This window comes from Hyaena hyaena, unplaced genomic scaffold, assembly GCF_003009895.1.
Source record: "Hyaena hyaena isolate Hyena2069 unplaced genomic scaffold, ASM300989v1 scaffold_56, whole genome shotgun sequence".
NCBI classification, from domain to species: domain Eukaryota; kingdom Metazoa; phylum Chordata; class Mammalia; order Carnivora; family Hyaenidae; genus Hyaena; species Hyaena hyaena.
In genome coordinates this window covers 157,573-180,791 of record NW_024080688.1, presented here as the reverse complement: position 1 = coordinate 180,791, position 23,219 = coordinate 157,573, and the positions used below count along the sequence as shown (strand labels likewise).

The 23,219-nt window shown below is 45.1% G+C and overlaps 1 protein-coding gene across 5 annotated transcripts in view; it reads right to left on the bottom strand.

Annotated features, from left to right (window-relative positions):
* The window catches only part of NR2C2 (nuclear receptor subfamily 2 group C member 2), an 83,918-nt gene that overhangs the window by 11,818 nt on the left and 48,881 nt on the right, over window positions 1-23,219 (bottom strand). For all 5 annotated transcript variants that reach the window (XM_039231369.1, XM_039231371.1, XM_039231373.1 and 2 more), the window contains 9 exons: window positions 17,219-17,419; window positions 15,038-15,140; window positions 12,311-12,490; window positions 10,857-11,004; window positions 10,001-10,094; window positions 6,586-6,719; window positions 5,413-5,590; window positions 4,137-4,258; window positions 2,703-2,842 (listed from right to left, as the gene is read on the bottom strand). In XM_039231369.1, the coding sequence (XP_039087300.1) occupies window positions 2,703-2,842; window positions 4,137-4,258; window positions 5,413-5,590; window positions 6,586-6,719; window positions 10,001-10,094; window positions 10,857-11,004; window positions 12,311-12,490; window positions 15,038-15,140; window positions 17,219-17,419 (1,300 nt within the window). The remainder of the gene's footprint in view (window positions 1-2,702; window positions 2,843-4,136; window positions 4,259-5,412; window positions 5,591-6,585; window positions 6,720-10,000; window positions 10,095-10,856; window positions 11,005-12,310; window positions 12,491-15,037; window positions 15,141-17,218; window positions 17,420-23,219) is intronic.

Genomic DNA, 23,219 nt, shown 5'->3' with positions numbered 1-23,219 from the left:
GGAGCCACAGATTCAAAGAGAAGAGAAAATAATTTTACTTCTTAATGGAAAACCAGTTACCTTAAGATGGTTGAGGGCCTCATTTTCCAGGTGAAGGAGAAGTAACAAAAGGTACCCAAATTCCACTCTGCTATGTATGGTGTCTCAGTAATAATCCTCCACACCAGCGATGCTCCCTGGCCCCACCTTGGGCAGCAACTCTGGCTTATAGGTGTAAACTGGTAATTCCTTTTATTCTGTACTTAAGACGCATAAGTCAATTCTTATCAGTGGTCAGATTTTCTAAGTCTCTGCAAGCATTTAATGTTTACGGATCTGACCATTAAATGTTGACATTTTTTAGGTGTGATACAATTTTGTTGTTTTCTGATTTAATCTTCATGGTATTATTTGCCGAAGGTATTAGTCTTATTACACTCAGATAAAAATAAAGGAAACCAATCCTCATTTGTGAACAAACCTAACTTAAATTCAACAAAATATTACAGGGTTTAAAAAGAAAATCCCCTTTACATTACTATTCCAAAGGAGTAACTAGAAAAACAAAGGTGTGAGTAGGTAACTCACTCCTAGATAATCAAACATCTGGAATGCCTAATAAAAAGTGCAGCTCAACTGCAATCAGTGTCAAGTGTAGATGGTGAGTGGCAGTGTTGAAACCTAGGCATGAGCCCTTGAGAGACCGTGTCTGTGGTGTGCTATGGACTTCCAGCATGCCGAGAATTGCACTGGCTATCTCCTGGTCCTGACATGGTTGGGAATGGACCACCAAACGTTAGATGGTTGCCACAAATCTTTCTAGAAGAGTCACCTGTTCATTCGTGAGCGGCAGCTGGGTAGGCAACTGTATCCTGGACTAGGGGGTCTGCATGACCCTCCTTTGTGCCTCGCTCTTCTACCTGGTTTCGCTTGGGGCAATCCAGGGACCTTACTGCAGTAACAGTCTCTCTAGGGTTGTGGGAATTTGTTACGTGGGGAAGGATAACCTGTTATGAGGCAACAGAAAATATCTATGTTGGTCTCTCCCCCAAGTTTCTGGCACAGAGCTCCTGAAACCCTTGTTAATTTCTTTAAAAAAAATTTTTTTTAATGTTTTATTTATTTCTGAGAGAGAGAGACAGTGTGAGCAGGGGAGGGTCAGAGAGAAAGAGAGATTCAGAATCTGAAACAGGCTCCAGGCTCTGAGCTAGCTGTCAGCACAGAGCCCAATGCGGGGCTCGAACCCACGAACCGTGAGATTATGACCTGAGCCGAAGTTGGACGCTTAACCGACTGAGCCACCCAGGCACCCCAACCCTTGTTAATTTCTAAGTGATAAGAGCACTACCAGGATCTCTTGTTCTAATATTTCTCTTTGACCCTGTCCCTGACAAAGAGCTCCTAAAACCCTTGTAAACTTCTATGTGTTAAGAGCACTAGTAGCATCTTTTGTTCTGTTGAGGGGAATCTGGATGGGGGCTGGCCCCTGGAAAGACTAAGGCATGCTCAGAAGCTTGGAATTTCCATACCCATTCCTCATCCTCCAGAGAGGGGAGAGGGGCTCGAGATGGAGTTAATAATTGATCATGCCCACGTGAGGAAGAAGTCTCTCTCTGTAAAATCCCAATAGTACGGGGTTCAGAGAGCTTCCAAGTTGGTGAACACATGCACAGCAGAAGGGTAAAGCACCCGAAGTCCACGGAAAAGAAGCTCCTGCACTTGAGAATCTCTCAGACCTCACCCTATGTATCTTCATCTGGCTGTTCATCTGTATCCTTTAGCATACGCTTTTACAAAGTGGTAAACTTAAGTGTTTCCTTGAGTTCTGTGAGTCACGCTAGTGAACGAATCCAACCTGAGGGTTGTTGCAACCTCTGGTCTATAGCAGGCTGGCTAGGAGCACAGGTGATAGCCTGGACCTGTGTGTGTGTATTGGGGATAGGGTCTTATGGGACTGAGCCCTAAACACCATGGGATCTGACACTATCTTTGGGTAGACAGTGTCAGAATTGAATTAAATGGTAGGACACCTGGTGTCACAGAGAATTGCCTGTTGCGGGGAAAGACCCCCACACAAAGTTTCCCACAAAGTGGGGAAAGACTACAAGTTTCACAACTGAAGTGTTCAGGGTGCCTGGGTGGATCAGTCAGTTAAGTGTCCAACTTCTAATTTTGGCTCAGGTCATGATTTCATGGTGGTGAGACTGAGTCCTGCATCGGGCTCCTCACTAAGCATGGAGCATGTTTGAGGGTCTCTCGCTCTTTTCCCTTCTGCCCCTCTCCCTTGTGTTCTCATGCTCTTTCTCTCTCAAAAAAAAAAAAAAGGTGTTCTGTGTGAGTAGTAAAGGAGACACGCAGGGAAGAGAAGCATAGTAGGGAAGAACTGGGTTTTTCTTTCACCCACACAGGTGAAAAACTAGTTTTATCCATGTATACCTGCCAATCAAGATGAAAATGTAAGGAAGGCGGTGATTATGCTGGCAATATCACCAACTGCCTGTTATCAGGAAGTTGGCAATTTTTTCAATTTTTTTTTTTTTTGACTTTCATATTCCCTGTAAGAAAAGCCGACAGACGGGTGGAAATGTAGATGTTCTCACTGTTAAAGGTCCTAGGACTTAAATGTTAAACTACCCTCAGCCAGGGGATGCTGTGGGGCATTGGGGCCAGTCTGCAAAGAGCTGGCTTGACTGGGGGTGCACTCCCCCACAGCCCAACCCTACCTTCCTGGATGCTGTTCTGCAGGTGGTTGACAATGGCCGCCAGGATAGTGGAGAGACTCATGACCTGAGCACACTGGGCGAGGCCAAGGGTGAAGAGCTCATTCCAACAGGCCCGCACCAGGCTGGTGTTGCAGTCCTGCCTGGGGACACAGAGGTTAAAGTGCGTGTGGGTACGTGCTGGCATTATCCAGGGCCCAGTTTGACCCAAACAAGTTGATTCAGCAAGTGTTTCTTGAAGGTCTGCGGTATGTCCAGGACCATTCTCTGAAAACACCACTGTCTGTATGAATCTCTTAACTAAAGTTCTTCTGGGGTACCTGGGTGTCTCAGTTGGCTGAGCATCCAACTTCAGCTCAGGTCATGATCTCATGGTTCATGAGTTTGAGCCCCACGTCGGGCTCTGTGCTAACAGACCCTGGAGCCTGCTTCAGATTCTGTGTCTCCTTTTCTCTGCCCCTCCCCTGCTCTCACTCTGTCCTCTGTCTCTCAAAAGTGAATATTAAAAAATAAATAAATAAATAAAAAATAAAGTTCCTCTGAGAAAAAAACTATTTTCTTAACAAAGACTCTTTAGACCTCAGTAATGAGAAATCTGAATGGGTAAGACTAAACTGGCATCTCCTACAGGCTTCTATTTTTTAACAAAAAATTTTTTTAAAAATTAAAAAAAATATTTTATTTATTTCTGAGAGAGAGAGACAGCGTGAGCAGGGGAGAGTCAAAGAGGGGGAGATACAGAATCTGAAACAGGCTGCAGGTTCTGATCTAGCTGTCAGCACAGAGCCTGACGTGGGGCTCAAACCCACAAACCACGAGATCATGACCTGAGCCGAAGTTGGACGCTTAACTTACTGAGCCACCCAGGTGCCCCTCCTACAGCCTTCTAAACTCTCAGTAGCCCTGACACTGCTGTCAAAAGAAGCTGCAGTGACCCAAGGGCTAAGAGCTAAGGGAGTGGGAGATAAGCCTGCAGACAGAACAGAGGGCCTGCGAATCCTGTAGGGGAGGAGCTGGCACTGGAGACAGAGGAAGAGGCGAACCAGGCCAGCTTTCAGCCCTGCCTCGGATGATTTATACTCAGGACAGCACAGCTGGCACACTGCAAACAGTATGACCCTATCTGAGAAGCCCCTGCTACTTGTCTCAAGTTGTCAGGATGAATCCTGCCTTCTGCTCCACTCTATCCCTATCCCTGGCTCCCAGCACCAAGTCCTTGGCATATGGAGAAGGCTGATAAAAGTCTGAGGAACACTGAAATAGTGGCAACCATGGTCCTCTGCTACCAGTGCACTGGGTGTATTTAATCAGAAAATCAGGGTCACCTGAATGAGATCACAGGAACAAACTAGAATGGCCCTCAGCTATCTTCTGGGCCACTCCTAATAAGGGGAGGGCTCTTGCCGAAGGAGATGCACAGAGAAAAAGGCCACTTACCCAAGTGCCTGAAAAGCCGGGATTGACCTGGCCCAGTGCATGGAGAGGAAAAGCAGGCGGGAGGCTGACTCGCAGATGTAGTGCACGTTGAGGTACTCTGGCATTGGGCTGGGCATCGTGAGCTGGAGAAGAGGAGGCACATGGCACAAGAGGTGACGGGGAGACAGGGCATGGCTTTGTCAACATGAAATGTCATGTTTCAACAACTGTGACACTTGAGTTGTGATAATGTCTAATGCTGAGGCTCCTGTGCAGACCCGTCCTTACGGAGCCTGTATCCTCTGCAGTGGGGGGCTGGCACCAACACTGCGTGGTCTCTTGCCCAGTGAACTAGGGCCTGATGGCCCTCAGAATGTGGTCAATGATGATGACCTCCCAGCTTGCTCATACAAAGACATACTTTTCAACTCTTGCCTCAACTAAATTGCTATTTGTTCTAAGGCAGCTCCATTCTGAACTAGAGGTTAAAATATAAATTGAATCCGGGAATAGGGCTCAACTTCATAGCAACGAGCATTTGGTAGGTGGCCTCACGGTAAGAGCGAGTGAGAAGTGAGCAGAAACCCATAAGGTGGGAGGATGAGATCCCACCATCAGAATGTTCTGGCCTGGGCTCCAGAGCTCCACTGTCCAGAAGGGGCATTAATGCCTTTGATGCTGGAATCCCACAAGTGACATATTCTTGGCACTGGTGGGCAACTAGGAGTGGGGACCCAGTCTTCCTAAACGACTGGTCAGGCCTCTCTATTCAAGAACACTGGGGGAGTAGGAAGACACAGTCTGTAGCCCTAGACACTGAGGAGTGTCCTTGGGAAGTGAGGCCAGTGGAGGAGCACACTGTGGAGGGCAAGACTAACAACTCTCTTCAAGGAGACAGGAAGTATATTATCCTTAGTCGGAGAGGGCACGCGGCCAGGACCAGTGGTTAGGAATGAGGGCCGACCACGCACAGGCTGAAGCAGACAGAGGTGCCTGCCTGAGCCAATGCCAGAGCCAGGCCACCCTAGGAAAGGCAGAACAGTCCATTAAAAGCCCTCGCTGGTCAGCACGTTGTCAGCCCTTCTTGGCAAAGACGGGCCATACCTGCTTCAGCGCAAGTTACCTTGAGAGCCAAATTAGTAAAATGTGAGTGAAAATGCTTTTCAATGAGAATGCTGTTCTGGAACACCAGATCTGGATCAAAAGCCACAATATGAAAAAGAGCTCGCCACAAGATTTTAGTTTTACACTGCAGGCTGGGGAGGCTGGGGCATGTGGTTAGGCTGAAGGCACTCACCTTAAATGTGACATGAGTATCTGAAAGGAGGGGCCCTTCGACCTCGATGATGGGTGTGGACTGGTCTCTACTGATGACATGGATGCCGCCGCCTCCACTGGCATCTATTCCGTCTGCTAGGCTCGGAGGTGAGGAGCTGTCTGTGGTATTAAGTGCTTTAGCTAAGGTATCAAACGCCCTGTGAGCAAAAATGAAGTGGTCAGTGCTGTGAATCCACAGCTTTTAGGAGGAACGGAACTCTAGCTGAGATATAATCGAGAAAAACAATGCAATGGGGAAAAAGATCATTAAATTCTACCTGCTGGGGGAAGGGATGGCCACAAAGGGTTCTGTGTACAGTCTGTACATCTACAGTATGGGCACTAAGCTATATATTATTTATTTTCACACATAATTTCTATTTTTCACAACTACTCTCTAAGGTAGAACCCTTCCCGTTTTATAGATGTGAAAGCTGAGGCCTGGAGATGTTAATTAAATAACTCTTCTAAGACCAACCAACCACTCAGTAAATGGTGGAAACAGAATTCTATCCAACTCGAATCCCATCCTCTTTGCTATCAGACTGCAAGAGATCATGAGGACTGCGGTGCTTATGTGGCCTACAGCTGTGCAGCTGCTGGCCTAGCAAGACAGGCAGGAGTGGCCTGTCCCACAGGAAAGGAGCAAACGCCAGAGCCTATAAAGAAGAAGCACCCTCTGCAGCCGGGTATGGATGTCCAGGGCCAGCTAATGCTATCTATTAGCTAACACCCTGATTGACTTAAGCTCTAGACTACTTGGGGAAAAAAAAATATATATGAGAAAAATAGGCTAAAACAGAAGTGGGAAGGGGATGAACTATTAATGTTTAGTCAAAAGAACCAGTAACTAATGCAAGTAACACCTGTCTACTGAAGGGTTTTCCCTGCTTCAATTGAGCCACTCCATTTCCTTTCTCATTGTTTGGAATGAAAAGGAATTTTGATTGTTTTATATCATGTAATATAAATGAGTCCCAGTTCCCAAAGTTAAATGTGAAGGAAGACAGATGTGCAGGGACACTGTGACTTTACAATCCTTGATTAAATACAGGGTGGGTGTCAAAAGGTGTCAAAATGCTGCTGCAGCAGCCCTCACAACAGCTCTCGTCACACACTGGGGGGCTGAGCCTCCACCCTCAGGGGATCTTACCGAGTAATCTCACTAGCGGACTGGTCCTCCGGCTGCATTTCCGAAGCGTCACCATTGTTAAGGGATTCACTCAAGTTGGCAAGGGAGGTTACGACATTTGCCAGTGTGCCCAGAGCTCCCTGGCTTGTTTCTGCCTGTTAAACAAAAAAGAACATTAAAGATGAACCCAAACAGACAGAAAAGACTCTCAGGCCAATGAAGGCATAATGTTAATTTAAAAACAGCATTTATGGGGTGTGAGCTCAACATGGCAGCAGGAGGGAGGTCTTTCTGGTGATGGAAGAGTTCTGTGCTTTGACTGTGATGGTGGTTACACAAATACACATATTTGTGTATTTGTAACAGAAAACGGAAAATTTGAACACCACCAGAATTTAAATGTTTGTGCTTCAAAAGATATTAAGAGAGTAAACGGGGTGCCTAGTGGCTCAGTTGGTGGAGTATGTGACTCCTCTCCTTGGAGTTGTGAGTTCGAGCCCAACGGTGGGTGTAGAGATTACTTAAAAATAAAATCTTTAAAAAAACCCTGCCCCTTCCACACATAAAAGACAACCCACAGAATGTGAGGAAATATCTGTAAATCATACATCTTGTTAACGGTTTAGTAGCCAGAATATTTAAAGAACTCTTTCAAGTCAATAATAAAAAGATAAATGAGTCAGTTAAAAAAAATGGGCCAAGGATTTAGACATTTCTTCAAAAAGGATATACATGTGGCCAATAAGCACATGAAAAAATGTTCAACATCACTGGAAATGCGAAATCAAAACCACAAGGAGATACCACCTCACACCCAACAAGATGATTATAATCAAAAAGACAGATAATAACAGGTGCTGGGGAGATGTGGAGAAACTGGACCCTCATACGTTGCTGCTGGGAATGTAAAATGCTGCGGCCACTGTGGAAAAGTCTGGCACTTCCTCAAAAAGCTTAAACACAGAGTTACCATATGACCAGCAATTCCACTCTTTAGGTATATGCGTAAGAAAACTGAAAAACAACGTGTACAAAAAAAACTTGCACCCAACTGTTCGTAGCATATTGTCTACTCATAATAGACAGAAAGTAAAAACAACACAAATGTTTGTCAGCTGATGGATGCATACATAAAACGTGGCACAGCCCTTCAATGACTTATTAATTGGCAATTAAAAGGAATGAAGTGCTGACACACACCACAACATGGATGAACCTTGAAAACATTATGCCAAGGGAAAGAAGCCAGTCTCTGAAGGCAAAATACTGTATGTTTCCATTTATATGAAATGTCCAGAATGGACAAAACCACAGTCAGAAAGCAGAGTGGCAGTTGGTAGGCGGAGGGGGAAGTGACTGCTTAACAGGTGCAGGCTTTCTTTTTGGGGTGATGAAAATATTCTGGAATCAGGTAGTGTTTGTACAACCTTCTGAAAGTACCAAAACCACTGCACTGTATACTAAAAGGGTGAATTTTCGGGCATGTGAATTGTATCTCAAATTAAAAAAAAAGAAGCAAGCCAGACATATTCAAATAAATCAAGATATGTATAAACAAATGTCTGTTGTGTCTGGATTACAAAAGTAAAAAACTAGAACTGTAGAAAAGATGCTAAGCAGAGAAGTGACTAATAAATCAGCAAACAAGCATATAACAGTACTGTGCGGCTGCTAAACGATGTAGGCTGTCCTGAGAGAAAGACATGCTGAAGGGAAAGGAAGCTTAAGTGAAAAAAGGAAAAGCTCACTCCTCACACGCGGTATGGGTGCTATGTCCTCGATGTGATAGCATCCTGCAGCCCTGCCAGATAGACTGCTGGGAGCAACTGGATACAGGGACGGGGACTCTGTAATACCTGTATTTACTCCAACTACAGTATTTTCAGTTTTAATCTGTCAAAGTAGGTTTAAAAAACAGATTCTGAAAATAGCTCCTTTTAGGTGCTTTGTATATATTCATGACAAACTTCCCGAGGGGTAGTTGGTGGGTATGGTCACTTCCACACCCCAGAGGAAGGAATAGGTAGGAGCACATGGCTGACTCTGCGGCTCTTTCTCTTAACTGCTACTTAAATACCACACAGTTTTTGTCTTTTCTCTTCCATCCAGTGACCATGACTACCTCATTTACTGAGTGTCACTGCATGCTGTGTGCTTTATAAAACTAACTCATTCAAGTTCCCCAGCACCTGTGTGGGGGTACTGAAAGAAGCAGAGATGTAGGAGAGAGGGCACATGGCTCCCAAGAGTGGTGCTGGGCTCCCAAGGCGGCTGACTCTGGAGTCTCCTGGTTCTCCGTCTCAGTCTCAGTCTCTGCGTGGATGGCACCACGGGACGGCAGCTGTGGAATCCCGTGGTAATCATGTTTTAAGATTATTCAGGCCTTACTTTCAGGCTTTGGGTTTCTCTCCATCCCGCTATGCATCAAGCACTGTCCTGAATGGCTACTGGGCAACAACAGCAAGCCAGGTGTGGTTCCCATGTCACATAGATCACCAGAGCCCAAAGACAGGAAGCTCAAAGCCTGGCATAAGGACCAGAGGATGCAGAGCTGCTGTTGGTGCCAGCCAGCAGTTCTCACTATTGCCTTTTCTTTCCCCAAAAAGGATGTTCCTAATGTGCTGAGTGGGCACAGCGACGTGCACATGAGCAGATGAGAAGGAAGGCTTGCAGGTAGTGTAGCTCTGGCTCTCAGGGTGGCAGCCATGCCAGCACTGTACTAGTCATTCCTTTTAGAGAAGGAAAACCGACTTCAGCCATGGCTTGCTGCCACTTCATCATTACTGGTTATACTGGGAACAACGAGACGAGAAATACAAGCAGATTCCTTGCCTGGATAAAACCCTCCTCCTAAGTTATCTTCACAGGGGTTAGCCTGCTCTCTCTCCCCTGGAATGATGAACACCTCTGCTCACAACAAGTTTAGTTCTATATAGCTGATTTGCTCTTAAGTTTTACAACTGTAAGAATCCTGCCTGGTCATCTAATAAAAAGGAACAGGTGGCTGTGGATAATTAAACAGTGTGTCAACCATACTTCAATTAAAATTAAAAAAAGGAACTAGCAGCTTCTGCCAAAGGCCATCTTAGAGTAAGCAGTTATTTTCCTAGGATACCAGTAGTTTGCCAATATGCGTACTGAGGTAGGGGGATGGGGGAGTGGTCAATTGATTTGAGAGCCACTGAATGTTCACCAAACTGAACTCTAAATCCTGACATGTTACAATGACTATAACCAGCCAGTCCTGAGTTTCTGAAAAGCCATCAACATCCCTAAAATAAATCACGGGATGGTTGCATAAGAAGTGAATTGAGATGCAGAAGGCGTGCTTTCAAGGTAGTGTCGGGAGGCCAAGAGGGTGAGTGCGCACAACTCAGGGAGGCAGTCTGCACTGCAACAGAAAGATGGAGGGTAAGGTGTAAGTAGGGGGCATCACCTTGGAATCCGTGGCCAGGAGAACCGTGCCATCCTCACGTATCAAAGGCTGTTGGATGTTCACAAGCATCCCTGGATCAAGAAGACCTGTTTGTCTATTTAAGACATAAAGAAACCCAGAGTAGCTTCCAACATTTAATGCACAGTATGATCATGCTACCCTGCCCTGTCCCTTCTCCAACTGCAAAGCTGTCGAAGTAGCAGACAAGCTCTAAGTGGACTCAGCCACTGAGTGACTGACAATACCCCTTGTCTCTGCAATGAGATGCACACAGAGCTGGGCCTACAGCTTGGGACAGGATGAAACACAGACACATTTCTCTCCACCCCTGCCCTGCGAGCATTCGTGCTGACCACAGATGGTGACTGCTCTGTTAAATAAAGTCAACTTGATCTTCAGAATATCACCAAGAATTTCTCAACTCTAGGTCTTTCTAGGATAGAGTTTGGATTTCTTGTTTTTCCTCTCTGTTCCTCTTAAATTAAGTTCAACAGATTACAGGAAAGCAAAAAGACATAGAACTTGTGCACTTATTTAAGACTACCTGGGGACTTAGGCCTTTTGTCTACACTGCAGAAAAATTCCATCTTAAATTGAAGAGCAACTGTTTTCCTGTATGAGTAACTACAGGGCATAATCTGAGCCTGATACAAGAGAAATTCTGACCCCCATCTGAAATTAGCCATCCTCAGGCCTATCCACAGGTATGACTGGAACAGCTCCAAAAAGGGTTGGGGGGCAGGAGGCAAGACAAGGCTGAAGGCTGTGGCAGCACACAGGGAGCCAAGTAAACCCCCTCGAAGGAACAGCTCAAAGGCCGATAGCAGTGTGATCCTTTATCAAAACAGGGACTGACCTTGCTCCATCTTTATCTGCCACAAACGTGGGAGTGGCTATCAGAGGACTTCTCAGGTCCTTCCGGATATAGATTTTCTCGGTTGAAGCAGCACAATTGCTTGGTTTCTCCCGTTGTACATCAAAGGGCTTCCGTTCACTCTGTACGGCTTAAATCAAAATATAAATATTCACATTTAGAGGAAAGAGCCAAGTTATTAAAAACTACATCTTTCCAGGGGTACCTGGGTGGCTCAGTTGGTTAAGCATCTGACTTCTGCTCAGGTCATGATCTCATGGTTTGTGCGTTTGAGCCCCGCATCGGGCTCTGTGCGGACAGCTCAGAGCCTGGAGCCCGCTGTGGATTCTGTGTCTGCCTCTCTCTCTGCCCCTCCCCTGATTATTCTCTGTCGCTCTCTGTCCCTCAAAAATAAGTAAATGTTAAAAAAATTTAAAAACAACAACACAAAAACTACATCTTTCCAGGCACCTGGGTGCCTCAGTCACTTGAACATCTGACTTTGGCTCACATCATGATCTCATGGTTTTGGGGTTCAAGCCCTGTGTCGGCTCTGTGCTGACAGCTCAGAGCTTAGAGCCTGCTTCAGATTCTGTGTCTCCCTGTCTCTGCCCCTTCCCTGCTTTGAACTACATCATTCAAAGTTAGGGGTTTTCTTTAGTAAGTTCCTTACTACAAGGATGATAGGCTCTGGTGCTAGACACATCTAACTCCATTTTCACAGTGGACTTTTCAGCCAAAGGAGAGGAAAACTCACAGCCAAATGATGCCATGTGAAATCTAAAGAGCTAAAGAGGGTCAGCACTCCCTGCTAACACACTGAAGCATGGCATCTGCATGGCCTTGTGGAGGGCCCATCCTGAGGACTCTGGCTTTTCACTTCCTGCTGCTAACAAAAAGCATTCTCTGGAAGAAAAACACCCATCTTCAAGTCGGCCCTTAACATAAAGCTTGTCCAACGCATGTGTCAGAGGAAGCATTCCAATGTCCAACTTAAGCCTACATGGCTTCTGCAAAGTGTTCAATGGGGTGTCAGTTTTCTAGACACTAGCAGTCTCTCCCTTCAGCAATCTGGTCTAAAAGAGGTATACAGGCTAGAAAGAAATGAAGAAAATAAAATCTTTTTAAAAGGAAGAAAAGCTGAAGACCAGATCCAATATGTAAGTAAGGTAAGAAGGTCCTATTTCACAGAGAGGACTCTGGCTGAGAGCAGTGACATGTCTTCCCCAGGCCCCACAGCTTCTAAGTGGCAGAGCTGGGAGTTGATACTCCACAGCCTGTGTTTACCCCACTGCACGGTGCTGCATCCCGATTTATCTGGAGGTGCTGGATCACCTGGCTGACCCAGAAGGGAAAAAAGTGGGTATTTTTCTCTTAGAGTATTTTAAAGCCAGGTTCAGAAACCTCACTTTCTCTCAACTTGCTAACTCGGGTGGCTTCTTAATATTGTTACTCACATTCCATTTTCATGCCCATCTCTAAGCATTTTTTCAGCCGGCAAAACTGACAGCGGTTCCGGTGATGCTTATTGATGATGCAGTCTTGGTTGCTCCGGCAGCTGTAGGTCAGATTTTTCCTTACACTCCTTTTGAAGAAACCTTTGCAACCTTCACAACTGACGGCCCCATAGTGGCGGCCTGAAAGGAAGAACAGTGTGTGAAGCAGTTCACCAAGAGAAGAGGTGATCCACCACAGACCCCGTTTCTAAGGTAAGTCTATCAAGGTGACTGGCGCAGTGCCAGACACCAGCAGCCACAGGCCCGAACATTAAGCATGGCAGTCAGGTTCTTCCCATAATTTTCCTATACTCTTTAAAGTAGCCCTGTGCTGTCATGATGGAAAAATAGGAGCTCAGACAGGTTACATGAAAGCTGGTAAACAGCACAACCTTAATGCTTTTAGTGCACAGGGGACCTAACATGCAGCAGGAGCTCATGGCTAACAGCTGAATCACACTGTCCACTCTTGCGCACCTGGTCCTGGCTCTGCAGACCTGGGCTTGTGACGCTATCCAGCGCTCCTGTCCTGCTGTCGGTGGCATGAAGCAAACACACGTGTGGCTTTTCTAGCACATAGGGCCCAATGTTCTTCCATTTACTCCCTCTGTGTGAGTCTTGTCCTGGGCCCTAAGCTACCCTGGGGAAGCACAGGGGCTGTGACTGTGTAGGCTCAAGGTGACAAAAGGGTACATGCCATATGGCTCGCTTGGGTTAAGTATTCAGACCCTCCTGGAAACACAATTCTAGAAATACATTTATTACACATGGTTCTTTTTTTCTAATCTTGTTTAGCTTTTCTAACTTCTAAGGACTAATCTTTTAATGACATTAAAAAGAGCCCCCCAGCTCACTCAGTTTACCCTTCCAAATTCACCACGTGCTTCCACACACGTCACACCTCATTTGCTTTTAGCTGGGACTGACCATGAAATTCTCCTGGCTGGTCTTCTGTAACCCAATATCATAGCTACACTGCTGGAAAGAAACGCTTCATAGGATCATCACTGATGGCGGCTACTGAGCGTTTCACTGTCCTAACCTCTCGTGTGCAGAACCATTCCAAGTGTGTACTTGGAGGGTCTCAATTCTGTGGCTTTGAGAATAGTTCTAGGGGCGCCTGGGTGGCTCAGTTGGTTAAGCACCTGACTCTTGGTTTTGGCTTAGGTCATGATCTCACAATTTTGTGGGTTCAAGCCCTGCACTGGGCTCTGTGCTGGCAGAGCACAGCCTACTTGGGATTCTCTCTTTCCCTCTCTCTCTCTGCCCCTCCCCTACTTACACACACTCTCTCTCTCTAATAAACAGTAACAAAAAAAGAATAGTGCTAAGATTCTTGTGTAGATATCACTCTTCCTTCTTTGCAGTATATTTGCTTATAAGCCTCTCTAGACTTTAGAGTGACCTCTAGTACCTGGAGGCTGTGGCACTGGAAGCCTGTGACTAGGCTGTTCCTTTAAGCCCAGAAAGAGACTGACAAATAGGGAAGCCAAGCAGATTCTGTGGCCTCTTCGTTATGTTCATGCTTCATTCATTTGTTCAAAAGTTTGTGGAATGCCTCTCCCTGCTAAACAACGAAGACAGGATATAGTGATCTATACAAAAGGGTGAAGAGGACATAGGCAGCACTGGCTTCAGAAAAAGGGCGCGATGGGCTCGGTTTCGCCCTGTTCAAGACAAGGGGTGGAAACAGAGGAAGGGCAACCTGGCAGAGCAAACGATGCCACCAGCTAGGAGGGGACTGCAGGTTTCCCACCTCTGTTGATTGTTGCCTGGGCTGTCTTCCCAAAATGTTTGGTCCAGCCTTTTTTAGTTCTAAATAGGATCACAAAGTGCCCAAAGTTCCTAGGAATTCCGTTACCACAGAATAAAGTGGAACCAATCACAAAACTCAGGCCTATGCCCCTAGCACAGCTGAAAGAGTATCTTACTAAATACTTGTCTATCCTATATCTCTTTGTCAGCACATATACTAAATACTTCTCCATCCTTCCTGCCCACCTCACCTTCTACAGCTTCCTGGCATTAGCAGGCTGAATTCTGAACTCTGGGGCCAGACATCTTCTCTAGCCTCCTTGCACTCACATCCTAACTACAGAAGCCTGAGTTCTTTCCCAAAGACACCATGGGTATGGAGAGTAAACTCGCTGGGCTCTGACTCTACCAGCTGGGATGCCCTTCTCTTTTACCCAAGATGCACACACTCAATCTCCAAGTCTCACAGAATGTGACTGTGGCTGGGGGACCTTGCCTGACCCTGGGGCTCCAGCCAGAATTGCATGCTCCCTCCTCCATTACAGCAGTTACCACACTGGGTTATAGTGAGGGGGTGACAGATGATGATGATGATGATGATGAAGAGATAGACAGGTAACACATCTTGTGAAATATCAAAGCACTGTGCTGATATTACCTAGATTAAAGAAATGATTGCTTTCTTAGTAGTATGTAAATCTATAACTACAATTTAAAAGTCACAGAAACGGTATCTTGACTTTTCCTTCTGATCCAATAATCTGACAAACGGTTTGCTTATTTACATTACTACCCCACTAAGAAAAGTAGAGTTCATGTTTTGAAACCTACAAACCTACAGAAAATGTTCTCTCTCCCAGAATTCCCCCCCTCCCCCAATTTGATTCATGACTCTGGACCATGATGCATACCTAATAATGTAGGGTTACGTACCAGAGGCTTTGTCGCCACAGACTACACAATATTCTACCACCTGGGGCCGCTGGACATCAGCCTTCCCCAGCAAACGTTCCACACAAGCAGAGTCCGTGACGATCTATGAAGAATTGGGAAACAAGCAAAGTGCTGATTAAAAATCAGATCATTAAAACAAAGTAATGTTTAACTATAAATTCCTAACCTTGGGTTTCTAAGCTGGGCAGAACTGGGAAAATCCCACCTGACAACTTAGCTGGATATCCAGAATGGCTCTGCTGTTCACCTAGACTATGCCCCTTCAGCTGTGGTGGTGGTGGGAGGTGGTTTGTCCAAGGTCAGGCATTGATTTTCACTGGTCTACTCTCCTATCCGGCTAGCACAACCACCCAGGATAGGGGGCCATGTGGGAAATCACACGCAGTTGCCTCAACATGAAGATACTGCAGGTCTTTCTGGCTGCTTCCCTATTCCCATGAAACAGCTTAGAAGCATGCAGAGAAGTGTACTTGACAGTGAAATAATTAAGCTTTAGTAATTAAATAAGTAGGTCTCTTCCTGAGGCAGCTGGGGACCTCTGAAACCTGTTATTTCTTCTTCACTTGTACGTGACTTTTTAGGTGACAGTGTTATTTATCTGGAAGAATACTGTAACTGATACCAATATGATAAAGTGAAAAATACCTGTTATTAAATAATGTACCAATAACCCTTAAAATGATTTCTATATAGTAGGAATATATCATGTAGAATGCTTCTTAAAAAACACGCCACAAAATCAACAGCTACCTTCTCATGAACAAGGAGTAGTCTAAATAAGCAAGGAAGAATTCTGATTTTAGATGATCAGCACGTACTCTGGGAAAGGAAGAGGCAGTATTTATAAACTGCACTATGAAGTGTCTCAAAAATTCAGTTCTGAAAGCTGAACATAATTTGTGTTCTGAACCCAGCTCTATCACAAGAAAAAAAAATCATTTCCTTTCCTTATTTTTTTTCACAGGAGAAAGTCCCTCCCCACTAAAAACACATGGATTCTTAGCAGCATGATTCACAAGAGCCAAAAGGTAAAAGCTCCCCAAACATCCAACAACAGATAACTATATAAAGAGTGGTCTGTACGTACAGTGGAATATTATTTAGCCTTAAAAAGGAAGGTAATTCTGACACAGGCTACCACATGGATGAACCTTGAAGACATTATGCTCAGTGAAATAAGCCAACTGCAAAAGAAAAAATACTGCAGGATTCCACTTACGTGGGTGGGGTCCCTCATAAAGACAGAAAGTAGGATAGTGGTTGTCAGGGCTGGGGGAGGAGGAATGGGCAGTTAGTGTTTAATGGGGACAGAGTTTCTGCTAGGGAAGATAAAAAGAGTTCTGGAGATAGGTGGTGAGGAAGGACAGACAACAATGTGAGTATACTTAATGCCACTGAACTGGACACTTAAAAGCCATTAAGATGGTAAAATTAAGGTTATATTTTACCATAATAAAAAAAAAAATTAGAAACAAAAACATGGATCCCCCCTTGACTTTCACTAAATCTGTTCCATGGTTGGCCACCATGGGACAGTGGCCTTGAGTCTGCTTAGACATTCAGCGCTTCTCAATAACCCTGCTTTCCCTCAAGCTCTTGCTCTTTTAGTTCCTGTACCGGCACTGCCACCCCTCCCCTCCATCTCACCCTGTCAGCGCAGGGAGAACCATGGCAGGGATGGAGATGGTGACTGAGGGACCCAGAGGCAGCAGTTCACAAGAGCAAGTAAGGACAGAATGAAGAGCTGGAACGAGTCCTGACGACCTGGATGACGCTGAAGTGAGAATTAGGAACCAGTGAATCCTCTCCTGACTGTGGTCAGCCCGAGATGGTTCCCCTAAAATGTCAGGGGCCAAGAACCACCACAGTGCAACCTTACTTTAGTTAGAACGATTCTTTAGTGGCCTCAGTGTCAGCTTGCTCATGCCACTCTTCTGTGGGCCACTGATTTTTTTGGCTCTGCTTCATTCCATCTGAGCACTGCAGCTGGCTGCCCTTCTGGGCCTTGCCCCTCACTTGCTGGCTTTTGACTTTAGCCAAAGCAGCAATCCGCCATGGCCTGCAGGTTCTCAAAGGAACTTCTAGAGATGGATTTGGCCTCCAAGACTGAGGAAAGGTCAGAAGCAAGTGCAGAAACAAGTGTCTGTCAACAGGCCTCACCTGGATCCTGCCAGGGACGAGGTTGTCCGAGGTGGTGAAAATGAGCTGCTTCGCACTGGATGTCTCCGGGGAAGCCAGGATCACCTTCCCAGTTCCAGCTCCATCTGGGCTGGTCAGGATGAACTGCTGCTTGGGGGACCCGGAGGCGTCCACTGCGGTGACTATCTGGATCTTCTGTCCTGTCTGCTGGTCTGTCACAATCTACAAGACACAACATGGAGGCTGCTCTCACGGAGCATCATGCGACTTGTGTACTTGCAGGTGATGCTCAAAGCGGTGACTGCCCAATGCTGTCCTGGGGTCAATGCTGGTCCAAGATGCAGTTTCACCAGTGCATGGTGAAATGAGAAAAATAAAACACAACTGTGAGCTTTTCAGCAACCAATTACCATGAGCTAATTTTATTTTGGGATGATATCCTTCCCGTTTTTAATTAAAATGCCCTTTAGTGTGTGTGTGTAGGGGGGGGAAGGGGAGCACTGATGAAGGTCATCAAAAGACACAAACTTCCAGTTCTAAGATAAATAAGTACTGGGGATGTAATGTACATGGTGACTGTAGCTAACTCCGCCATGTGATATATTTGGAAGTTGTTAAGAAGGTAGATCCTATGAGTTCCCATTACAAGGAATAAACCATTTTTTCTTTCTTTTTCTGTATCTGTATGAGATGATGGATGCTAACTAAGCTTATAGTGGTCATCAGTTCATAATACATGTAAGGCAAAGCACAATGCTGTATACCTTAAACTTACAAAGTGCTGTCAGTTATAATCTGAATAAAACTGGAAACAGAAAAGCCCTTTCTTGTGTGATATGGAGATATCGATAGTAGATGATAGGTTTTTAACTAAAAATAAAATCCCTGGGGAGACTGGGTGGCTCCGTTGGTTAAGTGTCCGACTTCAGCTCAGGTCACGATCTCAGTTCATGAGTTTGAGTCCCGCGTCCGGTTCTATGCTGACAGCTCAGAGCTTGGAGACTGCTTTGGATTCTGTGTCTCCCTCTCTCTCTGCCCCTTTCCTGCTTGCGCTCTCTCTCTTGCTCTCTCAAAAATAAACATTAAATAATAATCCTCGTCTTGGGCATAATAAACTCCAGAGAAGTCCTGACCCTGATTCCTCCAGAGGTGATTACCAGTCAGGGGGCCAGCTGTCAAAGCCTGCCTCTTCCCAGAGTCCCTGCCTTAACTGCATCAGTTATGATAAAAATAGTTGCTACAGCAAGAGTGACTTCTCATTCCTGCTCATGAAATTTTCTGAAGCTGTTCTACTCTCTGTCCTGCCTTCTTCTAGGCCGAGTGCCCAGCTTGGAACACAGCCCACCTTCTCCTTGGGGACAGCAAGAGGGCTTCACAGCAAAGAGGATTCTTGGGGCTGTTGTGGCTGGGCCTTGGACAAAGGGAGATGTACTACATCTCTGGCTAGAACTCAGTTCCCTATACGGTATTTATTGCCAGGTCTGGTATCCACATCTTGATAGATGTTGCCTTGTGACACAGCATTCCAAGGTTCAGACAGCAAACTTACATAGAATCTAGCGCAACACTTTTGCCAACTATCCAATATGAAAAATCAGACAATGTTGGTTGGTTCAAAGGAAAATGACATGGGTAATCAAAGATCCAGTTACTTAATATACGTTTACTGAGTGTCCACTATGTGTCAAGCACTGCTCTTGGTATTATGGATAGGGACATGAATACGGCAGAGCTCCTATCTCGCGGGGTTAACCTTCTTGAGGGGGAAACACACCATGAACACTGATATTGTAGAGTATCAGTCTCGGTAGGTGCCTTGAAGAAAACTAAAAAGCAGAGTAAATGGACAAATCATGTCAAGGGACAGGAGGCAGGGGAGCCACATTAGAAGGAAAGATCTTTCTGATGGAGTGGTGTTGAGCAAACACCTGAATGAAGCAAGAGAAGAAGCCATACAAATATGTGGCAAAGTATGTTACAGACTAAGGGCACAGCAAGTTCTAGACCAGAAAGAAGAGCAGACTGGGAACAGAAGATACAAAAACAAATCCTTAGCTGAGGGCTGGGCATGAATCCTAGCATATCATCAGCTGCAACTAAAGTGTCAAAAGATTTTTAAGGATAAAGAAGATTTAAAAGAATGAAAGGAAGTTTCTTTCATTGATACACAGGCAGATTCCTGGGGCATATATACCTAGACTTCCCTGAAAAAGTAAAACATGAGACAGAAAACTTTGTAAGAAGAATTCTCTTAAAAAACAAAACAACACAAAACAAAAACTTTCCTATCCAATGATGAACTGAAAGACTGAGGACAGACTGGCTGACACACATTTCTCTCAGCTGCCACAGAAGGTAACAAAGGTAACAAGCTGGCCTTTGGAAGGCCCTTATAACTTTGAGATCTAGGAGTCAACTGTTTGACTTCCTTTGCGTGCCTATCAGAATTTACCTCCTTCCTAAACTACTTTCCCTATTAAGAAATGAGATGGTCACAGGGGTGCCTGGGTGGCTGTTGGTTAAGTGTCTGACTTTGGCTCAGGTCATGATCTCAAGGTTTGTGGGTTCGAGCGTTGGGCTCTGTGCTGACAGCTCAGAGCCTGGAGCCTGCTTCAGATTCTGTCTTCCTCCCTCTCTGCTCCTCCCCCACTCATGTTCTGTCTCTCAAAAATAAAAACATTTAGGAGCACCTGGGTGGCTTAGTCGGTTAAGCGTCCGACTTTCACTTAGGTCATGATCTCGCGGTTCATGGGTTTGAGCCCCGCGTCGGGCTCTGTGCTGACTGCCAGCTCAGAGCCTGGAGCCTACTTCAGAGTCTGTGTCTCTCTCTCTCTCTGACCCTCCCCTGCTCACGCTGTCTCTCTCTCTCTCTCTCTCCTAGAAATAAATAAAAATATTTTAAAAAAAAATAAAAAAATAAAAACATTTAAAAAATAAAAAATAAAAAGAAATGAGTCATATGATTGAGAGGATCTTCAATCACCAGCTATAACAAAGGCATGGCTAGAAGTCCTTCACATGTTCAGAGGTGGAGCACTCTACATCTGAGCATACACAGTATTGGGCATGTACACTACCTTTGCTGCCATTCCACAGGCTTCCTGGTTGAGGCATGGCAGGTATGGGGCTAGGCTAGGAGTGGGAGGTAAGAGTGACTGGGTCTAGACAGGGACGATTGTTCTTGGTGGCTGTATGTAACATATCCTAAAGCTCAAATTATTCTTTGCTGTTTTCTCCCAAAGGTTCAGGGTTACAGAAGAACCCCAGGATGACCCTTATACAAACAAAGGCTTTGCTGACAAACACAAGCAGGCAGACTCCTGTTTAATGAAACTGAGGAAACATCAAATTGGGAGGATGTAGGGGCACCTAGGTGGCTCAGTTGGTTAAGCATCTGACTCTTGATCTTGGCTCAGGTCATGATCTCCTGTTTCATGAGTTCAAGCCCTGCATTAGGCTCACAGTGCAGAGCCTGTTTGGGATTCTGTCTCTCCTTCTCTCTGCCCCTTCCCCGCTTTCATTCTCTCTCTCAAAATAAATAAATAAACATAAAAAAAATTGAGAGGATGTATACAGACTTATTAAATCTTCTGTGGAGGGGTGAAGAAGTGTTGTTGGTAGAATCAACATCCTCAAAAGAGATGGTTATGTCCTAACCCCCAGGACTTATAAATGTGACCTTATTTAGAAATAGGACCTTGGCAAGTGTGATCAAGTGAAGATAAGTCCATACTGGATTAGGGTGGGCTCCAAATCCAATGACTGGTGCCCTTACTACAAGGCCATGTGACAAATGGAGGCAGAGATTGGAGTGGTGCAGCTTCAAAGCAAGGAACTCCAAGGACTGCTGGGAATGATCAGAAGCTAGGAAGGCATGGACAGATGCTCCTCTAGAATCTTAAAGAGAGCATGGCCCTGGCAAGCACCTTGATTTTAGGCTTCTGTGCTTCAGAACCATGAGAAAATGAATTTCTGTTATTTGTTATGGCAGCCCTAGGAAATGAATATGAGAAGCAAACCTTATTTAATATCTTCGCTTGGAACAAATGTTTGTACTCTCTGCTTGTAAACGTAACAAATGGAGGGTGGGGAGGAACGTAAGCAGGGAAGTCTTGTTTCCTGTGTGACTCTTCACGCCCTCCACAGCCTGGTTACGGAGTACTGCTACAATGCTGGTCTTGAAAAGCTGCATTTGTTTCAGTGTGACAGATATACGAGCAAATAATCTGAGCACAATGTAAATCTTGTGTCTGTTTATGCATGATTTCTCTAAGAAACTGTACACACAGAAAATGACACCCAGGTGAATTGAGCGGAGTGGAAATAGCCAGCTCTGTGCATGTGGTATCGCAGCTTTCCCTGGTTTCAGATCATCCCACTCACAATCATTCAGGAGCTACAATCCTCTCAGACCCCCTCCAGAAGGAAGCTTCAAGTATCTTTCAAGGTAAAGTGCCATATTGTAGTGTAGTCATCACGTATTTCTTAGCTATTATTTATGTGTGTGTGTGTGTGTGTGTGTGTGTGTGTGTGTGTGTGTGTGTATAACTGCAGTTTAAATCAAATTTATTCCTTTTTTTTTAGTGTGTCACCAACAGTTTTTAAATGTTATGTCACTAATCCCATTTCTCCCCATAAGCCCCATGGTTTCTATTGCAAAATATGGCAGTGTGGGAATTTTTAGGAATGCATACATCACATTATAGCAGAGTGAACTACATACTCTACCGGCCCAAGGCCCTCTATAGTTCTACCCTAAAAGGACCTCAATGTGACCTGACTTACTGCCATTCTCTCCCATGTTACTCACTCTCTGTTCCAGCCAAGGTGGGCTCATGATTTATGTTGTAAAGAAAAACCTGCAAGCGGGGCAGCCTTTAGGGCAAAAACCAGCCATGGATAACGTTTGCTTGATCTCCCAAAGATTAAAATATTTAAAAACTGGTTGCCAACACCTGAAGATAGAGTATTTACCATAACAATCAGATTTACAGTTCTTGTGACAAGCTGGAAGCTGGGGCCATCCTGGACCCAAGTCCCCCTGTGGTTACCAGCTGGCTGTGTGTGTGGCTGCCCCTTCAGATGGGGTCTAGGCTTTCTGGTTGGCCCTAATCCCCACCTTGCCCACCTTCCCCACTGCTACCTGGTCCTGTAAACACCAGTTTGTGATCCTGAAATAGGGCTTTGCAGCTAGAGCCGTGAATGGAATGTTCACTGTACTGCTTCCCAACTGGGTCACTGTGGAGCAGTTATACGAGCTTTCTGAGCCCCTGTTTACATATCTATAAAAAAGGATTACTTGGAAAGTGAAATGATATGTGTGTGAAAGCACTTGGTACACAGCCCAGAACATAAGAGGCCCTCGATAAAAGTATTTCCTGCTCTAAGCTCTCACATACTTCTTTCCTCATTGGGAAGCCTGTCTTACCCCTTTCATTTCATCCAATCTCTTCCACTGACTACACTCATTCATTCCTCAAATGCTTACAAAGAGGGTCTACTCTATGTCAAGGGCTTTGCTAGACTGAGATACTCTTGCTCTCACTGAGCTTTTAGTTTAGTGGAAAAGTGGCAGAAAACAAGTAAACAGACCAACCAGTGAACAATTTAAGTTTATGATAAATGTTATGAAGGTAAAGATCTGGCTGGAAGGAGTAGGAGAGAACACAGGCACTTACCCTTTTAGAAACAGAGGTCAAGGAAGGCTTCTGTGTTAAAGCAGCATTTAAAACAAGATTCAAGGCTAAGAAGGGAGTTGGACTAAGGTTTAGGGAAAAGTGTGTTACAAGTAATGGGAAATGTTCTGGCACATGGAAAGACCTAAGAGGAAGGAACTCTTTGAACTGACATCAGGCAATGAAGCGTGGCCCAGGAACATACAGGGGGAGGCGAGCTGGACTTGCTCAGAGTCAGGATTTCTTTCCACGTACAATGGGAGCCACTTAAGGATTTGAGCTTTCAAACCAAGTCTTTAGGTTTCTTCTGTTATTTTATATCTATCTTACATTATACTATTTTATAC